Here is a 14,505-nt window from a genome sequence, read left to right on the forward strand (position 1 = left end):
TGTGTATGTGCGCTGGTGCTGCCACTAACGGCATGATCGCCGTTAGGAACGGCACGCTCAGTGCGCCTGCGCCCGATTGTCTATCGGTGACGCTATTTCTGCAAATATCTCCTAAACCTTTTAGGTTTGGGAAATATTTCTTGCACCTACAGGTAAGCCTTAATCTAGACTTACCTGTAGGTTAAAGTGGTTGTAATGGGTTTACAACCACTTTAAACACACTACTCGATTACTTCTGCTGATCTCATTAGTACACCCCCTGCATCATCTACCCTCAGCTGGTCAACTCTCTCCTGTGTAATGACCTAAAGTCTGTCCAGGAAGTTAGGCAGAAGTAATAGATAAGTGTGTTTAAACAGCTTGGAAGAGAGTGAGGCATGCCTGTGTAGAATACATGGAAAGCTGTTTTATTTTTGTAAAATAAGTACATTAATGCTATATTGGTACATAGGGGAGCTTGAATTTAGAAAAAAAAGGTGAACTTGGCCTATAAACTCTAATGCCGCGTACACACGGTCGGACTTTTCGTCTACAAAAGTCCGACAGCCTGTCCGACATACTTCCGACGTACCTTCGGCGGACTTGCGGCAGACTTTCTTACGAACGGACTTGCCTACACACGACCACACAAAAGTCCGACGGATTCGTATGTGATGACGTACACCGGACTAAAATAAGGAAGTTCATAGCCAGTAGCCAATAGCTGCCCTAGCATGGGTTTTTGTCCGTCGGACTAGCACACAGACGAGCGGATTTCGGGGTCCGTCGTACTTACGACGTAAAGATTTGAAGCATGTTTCAAATCTAAAGTCCGTCGGATTTGAGGCTAAAAAAGTCAGTTGAAAGTCCGGAGAAGCCCACACACGATCGGATTACCAGCCAGCTTTAGTCCGTCAGCGTCCGTTGGACTTTTGTAGACGAAAAGTCCGACCGTGTGTACGCGGCATAAGTGACATATTGGCATTTGGTAGAACACTGTGGCTTTTTATGCAGAGATCTTTGTTTCTTCAGCATACATTGCCACCCTATATACTCATATATTCATATCATTCTAATTATAGTATAAACATACAGTAGTCAAAGAGAAATTTTAACAAAAAGTTCTGTTCTTTTCAGGAGTATCAAGATTTAAAAATATTCACAACCTTAAAGGAGATAGAAGAAGCAGAAATAAAGGAAGACAGCCAGTTCTTTCAAGCCATTGGAATCAACCCGGATACGTTTATAGATGTAAGAAATATAGACTCTGACTTTGCTAAATTTGATCATACAGCCTGAGATTGCAGTATGGGGGAAATTGGACGATCTGCATAATCGATCACCATGCACCTGACTCTGTTATTGCAAGTGAAGTCTGGGGGGAAAAAAGTAAAAGCAACTTGGGAGGGGGGGAAGCTTTGTCTTCCCAGCTTCTCTGTGTGCACATCCAGCAACTTCCAGTTGCAACACAATATAGCAAAAAACACAGCAGTCAATAGACTAAAGGGAAAATATTGAATATTTTAAATAAGTATCTATTTTGAATTATTATTCTAACATTTACATAAAAGTAACATTTGATGTGACTCCTGGTTTTAAATGTTTATTGTTCCACGTTTTGATGCTGGAATTTAATTTACTTAGTATGGATGTCCCCTCTAGCGGGTATCTTTATATTATGTCTGGGATCAGCATCCCTACTAAACAGCTGAACAGAAAAAATATATTGGCCACATTCTCATGCCCCGTACACACGGTCGGATTTTCCGATGGAAAATGTCCGATCGGAGCGTGTTGTCGGACATTCCGACCGTGTGTGGGCTCCATCGGACATTTTCCATCGGATTTTCCAATACACAAAGTTTGAGAGCAGGCTATAAAATTTTCCGACAACAAAATCCGATCGCGTCAATTCCGACCGGCCAATTCCGACGCACAAAGTGCCACGCATGCTCAGAAGATATTCCGAGACGGAACAGCTTGGTCTGGTAAAATTAGCGTTCGGAATGGATACAGCACTTTCGTCACGCTGCAATGTAAAAAATGGTTTAATACAGCGCACTCTCTTCTTCTTTATAATGTGAGAAGACTGAAGTAGTTTTGCTGCTCATATTCACACAGACTTCTCACAAACTTCTTTCTTTATTATTTATTGTGATTCCCTCAATATATTTTGATTTGTCACATCTGACCAATTTTTTTTTGGTTTTTATTTAATTGTAAAAATTTTTTTTTCAAGGCTGTTTTTTTGTAAAAATTTTGTTTGCTTTTTAATAAAGAATTTTTTTGTGTGTGTTTTGTGTGTCAAGTTATCACAACACCATTATTATCTTGTATTATTTAATCTCAAGTAGATTGCTTGGTGTTGGTGTCCCTTGTTAATTTCACATTGTATTTTTGAAATGTACCTGCCTCCTCACCAGCAAACTGTTTCTTTTGAAGGAAAACACTCATAGGCGAGTATAATTGAACCAAAAATGCCTTTATTAAGGGCTCAGAACCAAACAAACAGGGAGGCAACACTGGAGAAACAGCAGAAATTGGCGAAGCCTTTGACCCCCAGGGCACACATCAATTATTTTACTGCAAAATTGGTGGCCTGAGGAGTCCATATCTAAGGGAGTGCAGTCTAGTCCAGAAGTCCCAGAGATCCTGAAAGCAGCAGATGACACCTGTGTCCCCAGGCTGTGGTCATACAAGAGGCTGCATCTTTTGTCAGACCAGACTGAACCCAGGTCATCACTCTCTGGTCTTCCTTCCACGCTTCCTTCCACGCTGTGGCTCTGGTGGTGGAGTTGTGGCAGGAGGAGGAGGAGGATGGTCCAACTCAATCACGTCAGTCTTACGTGTGATTTCACCACTCACCCCCTTAGTTAGGACTTTATAAATCAGTTTCTCACACATGAGGCGTTGACCCTCCTGCATGCACTTCAGTTTGGTGGCAGCTATGCAGGCAAAGGCCTCTTCAGGAGTGGGTAAGGCTCTGAGGGACGCAGAAACCTCCTGAATGAGCCTGAGCGCTGAATCCTGCATGTGAGTCGCCTTCCTTGCACTTTTGTATGGAAAGCGGAGGGGAGGAACCTGCGATTCGGTCAGGCTGCGACTGGTCCCAGGCTTCTCCTGGCTGCCACTTAGCGCCGCCTCCTCCTGGCTGCAACTTAGCCCCGCCTCCTCCTGGCTGCCACATTCCACAGCCTCGTCCTGGCTGAGGTCTTCCTGTGTATGAAAAAGGGACATAGTTTTAGTTTTTTATTCATCAATCACACACAATTTTGATCTCATGACTGTTGCAAATTGAATGTTAACAAATATAACTGATGATCATTCTGAGCCCAGCATTTTTCATTCTTGTCCCAATTATTTTTGCCCACTACTGTCTATTGATATGTAAAACACTTTATTAAATCAGCAATTAGTGATCAATAATGACATCTAGTAAATATCATTTATTTATTGACAAGAAATCTGTAGAAGAATGCTATATCTGACTCCAGCTGGGCTCCTCCACTTCTTCCTGGCTGGAAGGCCCAGGTTGGACATCGGAAGCCTCAGCTGGGGTGGAAGATAGGGTGGAAGGAAGAGTGGAAGGAAGAGTGGAGAGGGATTCCTTGACTTCAGTCTGGTCTGAGAGAAATCGCAGTCTCTCATAGTACCACAGCCTGGGGACATAAACGTCATCTGCTCCAGCTCCTGATCTCTGGGAATCCGTGACCTTCTTGCGCTCCCTAAGATAAGTGCTCCTCAGGCCACCAATTTTGGTTTTTAAATAGGGGATGGTTGCTGTGGGGACCACCGGCTTCACCAACTCCAGCAGTTTCTCCAGCGCTACCTGCCTCTTTTGTTTATGATTATAATGTGGATGTTTCACCTGCCACAGACAGGGCAGCTCCCTGTACTTGTCTATGAACAGGGGGAGGAAGTTGTGGTCATTGAAGCCATCCATTTTATTATCTGCAAGACACAACACAAGACAAACCCTAATGTCAGCCTAAAGTCTACTAAACTTGTGCAAATACAGGCCTCAATCTAGAAGCAGTATAGGCCCAAGTTACCTTAGTTATCATGATCGGCGCCTCGTATACTCCTTCCTCCGCTCACAGATCATACGTACTACGCACGCGTGTTACGCTTTATACACACTGCACATGCGTGTAACTCCGCCCGCCCCTGACGTTCTTTCTAGTCTATTCCCCGCCCCTTTTCGTTCGGCGCAGTGGGGGAAGAGCACATGGCGGAGACACAGTAGGTGCGTGTTAATTATAGCAACGAGGAGGAGGAAAGCCTGGAGCCGGAAACGTCTGGATCCAGAAGGAGACGATTTAAGGCATCAAATATGTCCTTTGGGGAGATGTTGGAGATGGTCGACATCCTGAAGAGGGACGACTATGAAGGAAAGTATGGACCTTACCCCAACCCCAATGTCCAAAAGGCCAAGATCATGGCGAAAGTGGTCAAAAGTCTGCACTGGAATTTCGGGGTACATCGATCGAAAGATCAGCTCAGGAAGCGGTGGTCGGACCTAAAATTAAGAGAACACGAGCAGTACAGAAAGAGTCGGAGAGTGCTGCAAAAAAGTAAGTAGTTGTGCTGTGTTCCTATTCTTTTTGTGTTTATTACGTTCGTGCTGCTCCACGTGCTTTCCTTAACTGTTGTACAGTTTAAAATGTCAACTTTCATGTTCATGGGCACATTATTCATTCGTATCAAACATTCTTCTTTCGGCCTATAAAACACCATTGTTTTGGCCATATGCATTTGCCCACATTTTTTAGGGCCTACTTGTCTGAAAATAATTTGGTTGTGTAGATGGGTTTGTTACTAGAATGAAATGCAAACTCAATTCTGTGTAAGGAGAGGACACTCAGCAGCAGTTTACACATCTGGACGCTGTAGCACTAGTGTGGGACACAAGAACACCCTTTTTATTAGGGGGTCCCACACAGGTGCTCCAGTGTATACTATAGGGGTGTCTCCATCTGTGAAGCTTGTACAAGACAGGTAAAGTATTGAAGCTTGACAAAGGACTCTGAAAATTCTACATCTTGGAACTCTGCCCACAAAAAAAATTGTACCCCATTTCCAAGCAATGTTTCATATTTATAGTTCTGCCATCAAATATCCGTGTGCTAACTAAGTATACCATTTTTTTTTTTTTACATAGGGGAGAAAAGACTCGGAGGACACCCCTCAACCGAGGAGACCAGAGACCCCCCACCTCTGGAAGAAGGGAAAATCCCCCAAAGACAAGAAGAGCAGGAGGAGAAAGGCGTGGTGGAAATTGGCACCACAACAGGTGAGTGTCTGTGACCACAGGCTCAGGTAAGAGATGGATGTCGGCATATTTATAATACATGTTTTTTTTGGTTTCTATCTTTTTAGGTGATCGTGATGTTGTGGATCCAGGGCATTTCACCTCGGAAAGTGCACAGATCATGATTGGGGAGATCATGGGGTGTAATGTTGCATTGGAAAACATCAAGAAAAACATCATTGATGTTATTCAAAAAAATAAGAACATCATTGATGTTTTGGGGAGAGTTTAAAACCCCTCCAAAGCCCTTTCTTTTATGGTGTGCTACAATTTTAAATTTTTTTGTCGAATTGTAGAAAAGCCAAATTTTGAAGATGCACACAGTGTGTCAACATGTGCTATCTGCCATCACGGGAGATCAATGGACGCGTTTTGGGGGTGCAACCCCTTCCTCAATCATAAAGTAGCTGAGTGGAAGGGGTTGCTCCCCCAAAACACGTCCCTTGATCCCCCGTGATGGCAGCTAGCACATGTTGACATTCGTAATGTGTGCATCTTCAAAATTTGGCTTTTCCTGAGGTGACTTCTCCCCATCTGAACGCAATATCAAACACAGTTTGTAAATACTCATGTCTGATATTGCCTTCAAGTTCTAGCAAAAGTGAACTTTGTTCAAGATTTGTGTCTTTCTTGTGGGTTTGAAACATGCCTGTTTTATCTTAAATGGACATTTCTACTTTTTCTAATGCCACCCCAAAAATTGTTATACAACAAATATGTTGGTTTGTTTTAAAAACCTTGTCAAAATGCACATGTGATTGTGCAGGTATTAAAAAGATTGTTAATCAAGAATGTGTGGATTATTGTCTCAATGCTACAACACTTTTGTGGTGCTCTAATTGCTGCTTTCTGTGACAATGGGTGTTATTTCATAAGGGCAAATCCACTGTGCACTACAAGTGTAGTTTCAAGTGCACTTGTAGTGCAAAGTGACTTTGCCTTTAGTAACTAACACCCAACAGTGCTTTGTATAAGGTTATACAATCACGCCATTTTCAGGACTCAACATATTTCTGTCAGGGTCAGCTAAAACAAACACAAGCAGTAAATGTCACCAAAGATTTGCTTAATTTTTTTTTTATTTGATAAAGGTTTCACACATTGTCTGGCTTATTGATAGCCCCCCTACCCGCAAAGAATTCAAGGTATCTTAGCCGGACATCACGGGCACTCAGGGAGGGCAAGCCAGGACGGCCACTTTCAAGCGCCGTCAGGGTTGGTTCATTTTGAATTCCGGCTTCAGGCCCAACTGAGCCAGCATAGTTGGCAGAATGTTGCCGTAAAAAGTTGTGTAGAACACAGCAGGCCAGGATAATATGATTCAGTTTATACTCCGCCATGTGTATGGGTGTAAGAAATAGGCGGAACCGGCTGGCCATGATTCCAAACGTGTTCTCCACCACTCTTCTGGCTCTGGCCAGCCGATAATTAAAAACCCTCTGGTCCGGGGTGAGGGTCCTCATCGGGAATGGCCGCATAAGATGGTCCCCCAGCGCAAAAGCTTCATCCGCAATGAAGACGAATGGGAATCCTTCCACATTGTTTTCTGGAGGTGGCAAGTCCAAGCTGCCATTCTGGAGATGCCTGTAGAACTCCGTCTGGGCAATGACTCCACCATCGGACATCCGGCCATTCTTCCCCACGTCCACATACAGGAACTCATAATTAGCCGACACCACCGCCAACATCACAATACTATTGAACCCCTTATAATTATAATAGTACAACCCCGAGTTGGGTGGTGGGACGATGTGGACGTATTTCCCATCAATTGCCCCTCCGCAGTTAGGAAAGTCCCACCGCTGGGCAAAGTGGGAGGCCACAGTCTGCCATTCCTGTGGCGTGGAAGGAAACTGTTGAGGAAAACAAAAAAATGAGTCTTTTTGCACATTAAAACATGGAAAGCAGATTAGACACAAACATTCTTGGCCAACATCAAGATAACATTTATTAATGGTAATTTTTAAAGACCAAAGTATAAGGTACACCTATCATATCCCCCCCCCCTCTCCTGGGCCATTTCTAACATTATGGGGGGGGGGGACTCTTGGACAGGTAACCCTCTCCACTTCATTGAGAGCTGAATGCATAAATAATGGGTATTACTTTGAACAGCCCCTCCTTAGTTACACTATTGGCAGCCCACTGGACAGGTAAGAAGTGTCATAATACAAAGATATAAATACACACTGTACACATTTGAGCACATTTGGACATTCTGCTATTACCTATCAAGATAATAATAGGATAAAAAAACTTTAAACGGTACCATTTGAAAGTATACAGGCAGGCCCTTGCACTACATGCTTTGGGGAATTCATCCATACATCTGAGCACAAAAGAGATGGGTATAGTGTGTATGGGTTTGGCAAAGTCAGCAGATAGATGATTGAGGATAGATAGAGAATTGGTATCAGCTGACTTAGCAGTTGGGGGGAGGGAGGGTTCCAAATGATTTGGGGACCCCTAAAAAAGCCTCTGACACTCTGCCTGAATTTAAATTACAAATCACATTTAAAAACATTTTAGGGGGTGTTTGGGGTAAAGCACTACTATGGAGCTGTTAAGTGACAACATGAGGTGAATATAGGGCCAGGAGAGCATGCTGGGGAGGTAAGTGAAGGCAAATATGTCTGAAGGACAAAAAAAATAATTAGATAAAAATCCAGCATGCATGAGGACAAAGGGGACATTCACAGCATATTACAATCATGGTAATTAGGGAACGAGGAAAGAAATACAATATGTTATCAAACATTAAATACAATAAAATGTGATATAAAAGGATAAAAAAATTACCTTAATATAGTCCTTCTGCAGGACCTGGATGATGGCAGAACAGGTCTCTGGGATAATGATCCCCAGAGCCTGGGGGGAGATGCCTGTCGAGAACTTCAAGTCCTGCAGGCTTCTCCCCGTCGCCAAGTACCGCAGGGTGGCGACGAGCCTCTGCTCCGCAGTGATGGCTTGCCTCATGCAGGTATCCTGCCTGCTAATATAGGGGGTCAGCAAAGCCAACAAACGGTGAAAAACGGGGTCCGTCATCCGGAGAAAGTTCCTGAAATCATCAGGATTATTCTCACGGATCTCACGGAGCAAAGGCATATGACAGAACTGGTCACGCTGGAACAACCAATTCTTGGTCCATGAACTCCTCCCCACCCTGTTCATGGACTGGACTTGTGTCAAGGTCAGGACCCCAACACCAAGCCCCTGCACAGCACCTCTACGAGGAGTACGTATACGCAACATGGCTAGAAAACGGTCGGCTGCTCATAACAAAGTAACAGAATGAATTGAAGAACAGCAAGGCCTGTGAAGAGCGACATGAAAAACAGTAACGAATGAACAAGAACACAATGACTCAAATAAGTCACGCGGAGCTTGCTTGCACGCACTGAAGAGCAGATACAAACCCACAAGCACAAACTGAACAGCAGAAAACGACCTTAAAGCCACGAGTCTGAAAAAGCGCGAATCGTCTCTCACCAAACTTTTACTAACATGAGATTAGCAAAAGGAGCCCAAAGGGTGCCGCGCTTGGTTCTGAACTGGCCTTTTCTAGTCTCGTCGTACGTGGTTTACGTCACCGCGTTCTTGGCGATCGGAAATTCCGACAACTTTGTGCGACCGTGTGTACGCAAAACAAGTTTGAACCAACATCCGTCGGAAAAAATCCTAGGATTTTGTTGTCGGAATGTCCGATCAATGTCCGACCGTGTGTACGGGGCATCAGTCCTCTGTAAAGCATCATGATTGTCCCATTTAATCAAATTGCATAGTATTCCTATTTTTCAGACCAAATCTAGGGGAAATGCATTTGTTTATATTGCATGATACTTTTAATCATGAGACAGCAGACCCAGGTTGGTTTGAGGCTCCGTATGTCAGACTGAAACCTCAAACTAGGTTATTGAAAAAGGCATGAGCACATAGTGGCAAATTGGTGTCTGGAGGTGACAGAGTTCATGGGTGAGTAATGAACCACGGCTTTGATGTCAGAGTTCGGTGAACATTGTGCTACTGTCAGCATGGCTGAGGGTTCACATGTGAAAAGGTAAATAGAGTGCCACCTGCTGGCCAGATAAATGTATACATAGCAATATACAATATTCACATATTTTTTATTATGTATATATTATTTAAAATAATAACCGATTTAATTATTTAAAAAAAAAAAAAAAAATATATATATATATATATATATATATATATATATATATATATATATATATATATTATACTATTGGCCAATGGCCATATTAAAAGAAAATATGTACAAAACCTTTATACATTCTCTTAACCACTGTTTTAATACAGCACAAGGTCACAGGCTATTTGTCCCAGTGCTATTTTAAAAATGCTCGGGAAATCTGCAGCTCCTGCAGGTTCCAACTGGCATGTGGGCTGGAACTTCCGGCGGTAATAGACAACTGGTATCCAGGAGCTCCAGGCTATGAATCTGGCTGGGCCGCGGTTGAAGGTCCCCAGGGGGCACCAACATATATTGGTAGATCTTGAATATGCCAGATGGTATCCAGGAGCAATCCATCCCAGGAACATATCCTCTAAGATTATAGCAAAGGAGGTGTTCCACATGAATTCTCATACAGATATTCCTATAGAAATTTGTACAAACTTGTGATCAACCCCTTTCATGTTAAAGTAGCCAAAAAGTTGTGTCAACTGTTTTAAATTGCTCACCTTAGCACCTTCGATGGGTAGGTAGCACAGTTCAATGGAACTGAGACAAAGTGCACACAAAGTTAGCGGGAGCATTTTTACAGATGAATTAAAGTACATTAGACATTATATTCTGTTGGGTAACAAGCATAAGGAAAGACAAAGGCATACAAGCATAGTCACAGAGCAGAGTATCTTGGGCACAGCTGAGAGTTCAAACCAACTTGCGTGCATAGCACTAATGCATTTTGCATTGACCCATGATCAGAGAAGATCAATAGTATACATGTAAAGAGACAAACGCTGTTATCACTTTATGAGATAGTAAGTAAAAAATTGGATGGTGGAAGGCTGGTGGATGTAGTTTATCTAGATTTTTCTAAGGCGTTTGATACTGTACCTCATAAAGGTTTAATCTATAGAATAAGGTCTGTTCCAGTTGATGAAATTGTATGCACAATATACGGATATGGAACTGGTTACATTAAAGGGTCCAGAGGGTAATGCTGGATTACTTATTCTCTGAATTGTCTAAAGTTGTGAATGGTGTCCCCCAGGGTTCTGTGTTAGGTCACTGCTGCTCAGTTAGTTTATTAATGACATAGAGAATGGAATCAAGGACTCAAGGAGTTGCAGTGTTTCTGGATGATACCATCCAATTACAGGAAGACTTTGGCAAAATAGGCGGTTGGATAATTACATTGCAGATGAGGCTCAGTATGAAAAAATGTGAAGTTATGCACTTCTGTACCAAAAGTACACATGAAAAATACACATTAGGAGGGGCTCCCATGGCAGAATAAGTGATGGAACAGATTTGTGAATGCTTGTAGAACCCAGACTTAGCAATAGCATGCAATACCAAGCTGCATCTAATAAAGCTAGAAAATTACTGTAATGCATAAAAAAGGCATAGATTCCAGAGATAAATCAATGATTTTATCCTTTCACAAAACATTGGTTTGGCTTCATCTTGAATATGCAGTTTAGTTTTGGTCACTGATTTCTAAGGAAGGACATTTTTGAATTAGAATTAGAGTTCAGCGAAGGGCAACAAATGCAATAAGGGGGATGGAGGTCCTCAGTTATGAGGATTGATTACATAGATTACAGTTATTTATTCTGGGGAAGAAGAGATTAAGGGGCACAGCAACCAGAGACCACGCACAGGGACCAGGGACCCGCACAGCCACCAGAGACCCCGCACAGCTGCAAGGGACCCCGCACAGCTGCCAGGGACCCCGGGCAGCCATCAGGGGTCCCATGCAGCCACCAGAGGCCCCACACAGCCACCACAGGCCCCGCACAGGCACCAGGGACCCCACACAGCCACCAGGGGCCCCGAATAGCCACTTGAGAAGGAAGGGGTGGGACAAATACAGATAGGGGGGCGCCAAATTTTAGTCCTGCCTAGGGCAGCACAAAACCACTGCTGGGGGGGGGGGGGCGAGGTGGGGGTCCTGTGTAAATTCAGCTTACAGATTTTTCTGTAAAGGTGAACTTACCCTTTAAGGTTGATCAAATAAAGCTTTGATCAACCTTAAAGGGTTTTTTTAAAAAGAATCCATCTGGTGTACAACAAAACAGAGCAAACACAGCCAGGCTTACAGTGATGGCCGACGGTTCGGACATCAGAAGCAGCAGGGTGACATCAGCACGTAAGGTCCATTACAACATGTTTCGTGCGCATGAACGTCTTCAGGGGATACACCTACTTTCTGTCTTGGCCTTTGCCAAAAAGTAAAAGTAAATCTCCACAAAGGGTTCTAACCCATTTTTACGCTATCAAATATGAAAAAACATTTTCCTAGCATTTCATTTTATAATCTTTGATACTGCAATAGTTGTCATTAGTCCTCATTGTACAGGCTTTTGGCAAGAAGAGGTGCTACAATGCCAATACTAATACTTGTCAGAAATTGTATTTTCTTTTACTTAATATAAAACATACATGTGATTCTTGTGGCCTTGAAAATGTTATTGTTTCCTTTCTTTTTCAGAAACTGTTGGAACTTATCAAACTCAATAAATCAGAGCCCATTTTATTCTTTTCCCCTTTTAATTATGAGAAGGGAACAGAACTGCTTAGTAGAGCCTTCTCCGACAATGATGTAAGTAATTTATATTGTGTGTTATAACTGCACATAAAACAGGATTTTATTATTTTGTTTGGTATCCTGTTAGCTGAACACATTTTTGTAGGAGAGGATAATAACCCCTGTAAGTTTTTTTGCTTTTGTTTTTTTTACCATCTGTGTATCATTAGGGAGATTTCCCTTTACTTCCTGTCCCATAGCCAAAACAGGAAGTGAAAGGAAATACTTGTAAATTAAGGGAATCCCTTAGGGCCCCCAGATCACCAGAACTAGTGTCCCCATTGGAAGATTTCCTTTCTATTACTTTTCTAGGGACAACCCAAAATGTGGGATTTTCTTTTATGTTCACTTTCAGTGATAATGGTAAACAGGACAAATAGAGAGGGTGAATCTCCCTAACACTCTATTCAAAGCTAGAAGAAAAAAGTTTTCCCTTTTAGTTATATTTTAACATTGATGATAATTTGGGTAGTGTAAATGAATGTTAGTAAATTAAGTCAGTACACAGTCTTCTTGAAATTAGTTTGTTTATAATTGACCAATAAATTCAATGACTGTAGCTGTCACCGGAGGACAATTTAGCTGTTAAATCTGAGACTGAAGATATATTTCATGAAAGCACTGATGATGAAAGTGATGGCTTCAAAGCGTTCCTGTTGAAAAAGAAGAAGGCAAAGAACAAGAAATGTATGTATTTCATAGCTAATGGTTGCATTACAAGTAATCACAGAACAAATGACAAAAATACTTGAGTTTTCTTTATGTATGAAAAAAAATGAAAACTCCTTTACTTCTCTTCATTTTTCTCGGTTAGCTAAAGATGGTTCTGGCAATGAGCTAGAAGACACATCTGCTCACAATGCGAGTGCCATTCTAGGCAGCAGTGAGGACCATGCCCTACCTACGTTGGAGAGGGAGGACACTGTCCATCACAATACTGACAGGAAGAAACCAGGATTTAATAAGGTATGTACTGGATATTTTCTTATTAACTACAGGGAGGAAGGGGGTTGTGATGGAGCATGTGGCTAAACTGGAGCTGGACTTTAATACCAGTGCAAGACATTCACAAGTTGCAGCTTGTTCCTTTATTGCTCAGTTTGGGAAATGCTTTTATAAAGTGTGGTGGAAGCAATGGTAATGCACTGTATACTTTTGGGTTTTCTTTTAAATGGCCTGGAACAAAACTAGATACTTTGATTGTTTCTATATTTTACATACAAGGGACTTCAAAAATGACAAACAATCAACTTTGCATAATACAAGTTTTATTTCATAATTAAATCAGACAGCATCTAGGCACCCAGGGGTAACCCTTAGCACCTTAGCAATCCCCTGGGTAGGTGTCCCCATGGTCTCCTCATTTCTATCGTGTACCAATGATACAGATAAAGCTGTCATCTTACCTGATTGTAAGCTGTTTGTACGGGGGCTGATATAATGATCTTAAATTTATAATATACAGGTAACACAAGGTGACTCTACAAAATCCAGTACAGATCCCTTAAGTGTTCCCACAGATGAAACAAGTACAAATTATTTGAAGGTTTACACATCAAAAGCGGTTCCATATTTAGAGGAAGAGAAAAATACACAAAGAGAGAAGCTAGAAGAGGAGTTCCTGGATGCTCTTTATTGCTTAGCTGCTGAGTTATTTCCAGGTACATTATCTTTATTAGGGGACAGGTAATGCATTATGCAATTGTCAAGAATGTCTCTCCCCCAACCCACAGCCCCAGGTGCCATCTGAGCTGTGAATGCTGGAAAACAGTAGAATTTGCATCTTGCCACAGTTCTTCACAGCACATAACAATTATGAATGGCTTGCTTGGTGCAGTGTGGAAAGCCTATGCTTAGTGCATCTGGTACTTCATCATTCCCACTAATTCAACTCACTTACAAATTAGGTGCATACTAGCAGCAGGGACTATTCCTTTTCCCTGTGTAAAAGGTAACAAAACAACTATATAGAATTTCATTTTTTTTAAATCTTAGCATACAATGACAATTATGTTTGTACAACGATAACACTCATTAATGTTGTTAAATACTACACTTCTTTATTGTTGTCAGTATTTCTTAATCTCCCTGGCGGTATGATTATGTCAGATTTTTTATGCTGAATGCGGTATATTGCATGGAAATTTGGCATTTTATATTGTAGGACTGTAATTCTTATAACTCACCTAATCTGTCCAAACAAGAGTCTAGTAGACATCCCTGGTATGATAACGTTTGGAACACAAAATCATAAATTATAATATAATAAATAACTATAAAAAATTATAACAATTAATAATAATAAAATGTATTCAATAATGTAATCAAATCAAAAACACTGAAATTTGCTCAGTTGCAGAATTGTCGTTGTCGTTACTTTCAGTGTTTGACGAATTTCCCCACGAATCACTATCACTCAATTCTGCAAGTGATTCT

General features: G+C 41.8%; 1 protein-coding gene across 3 annotated transcripts in view; it reads left to right on the forward strand.

Moving 5' to 3' along the window:
- The window catches only part of LOC141108087 (uncharacterized), a 112,019-nt gene that overhangs the window by 64,651 nt on the left and 32,863 nt on the right, over positions 1-14,505 (forward strand). For all 3 annotated transcript variants that reach the window (XM_073599321.1, XM_073599322.1, XM_073599323.1), the window contains exons 10-14: positions 1,117-1,230; positions 11,974-12,084; positions 12,630-12,756; positions 12,884-13,035; positions 13,535-13,730. In XM_073599321.1, the coding sequence (XP_073455422.1) occupies positions 1,117-1,230; positions 11,974-12,084; positions 12,630-12,756; positions 12,884-13,035; positions 13,535-13,730 (700 nt within the window). The remainder of the gene's footprint in view (positions 1-1,116; positions 1,231-11,973; positions 12,085-12,629; positions 12,757-12,883; positions 13,036-13,534; positions 13,731-14,505) is intronic.

The sequence above is a fragment of the Aquarana catesbeiana genome, linkage group LG09, assembly GCF_042186555.1.
Source record: "Aquarana catesbeiana isolate 2022-GZ linkage group LG09, ASM4218655v1, whole genome shotgun sequence".
In the NCBI taxonomy this organism is placed as follows: domain Eukaryota; kingdom Metazoa; phylum Chordata; class Amphibia; order Anura; family Ranidae; genus Aquarana; species Aquarana catesbeiana.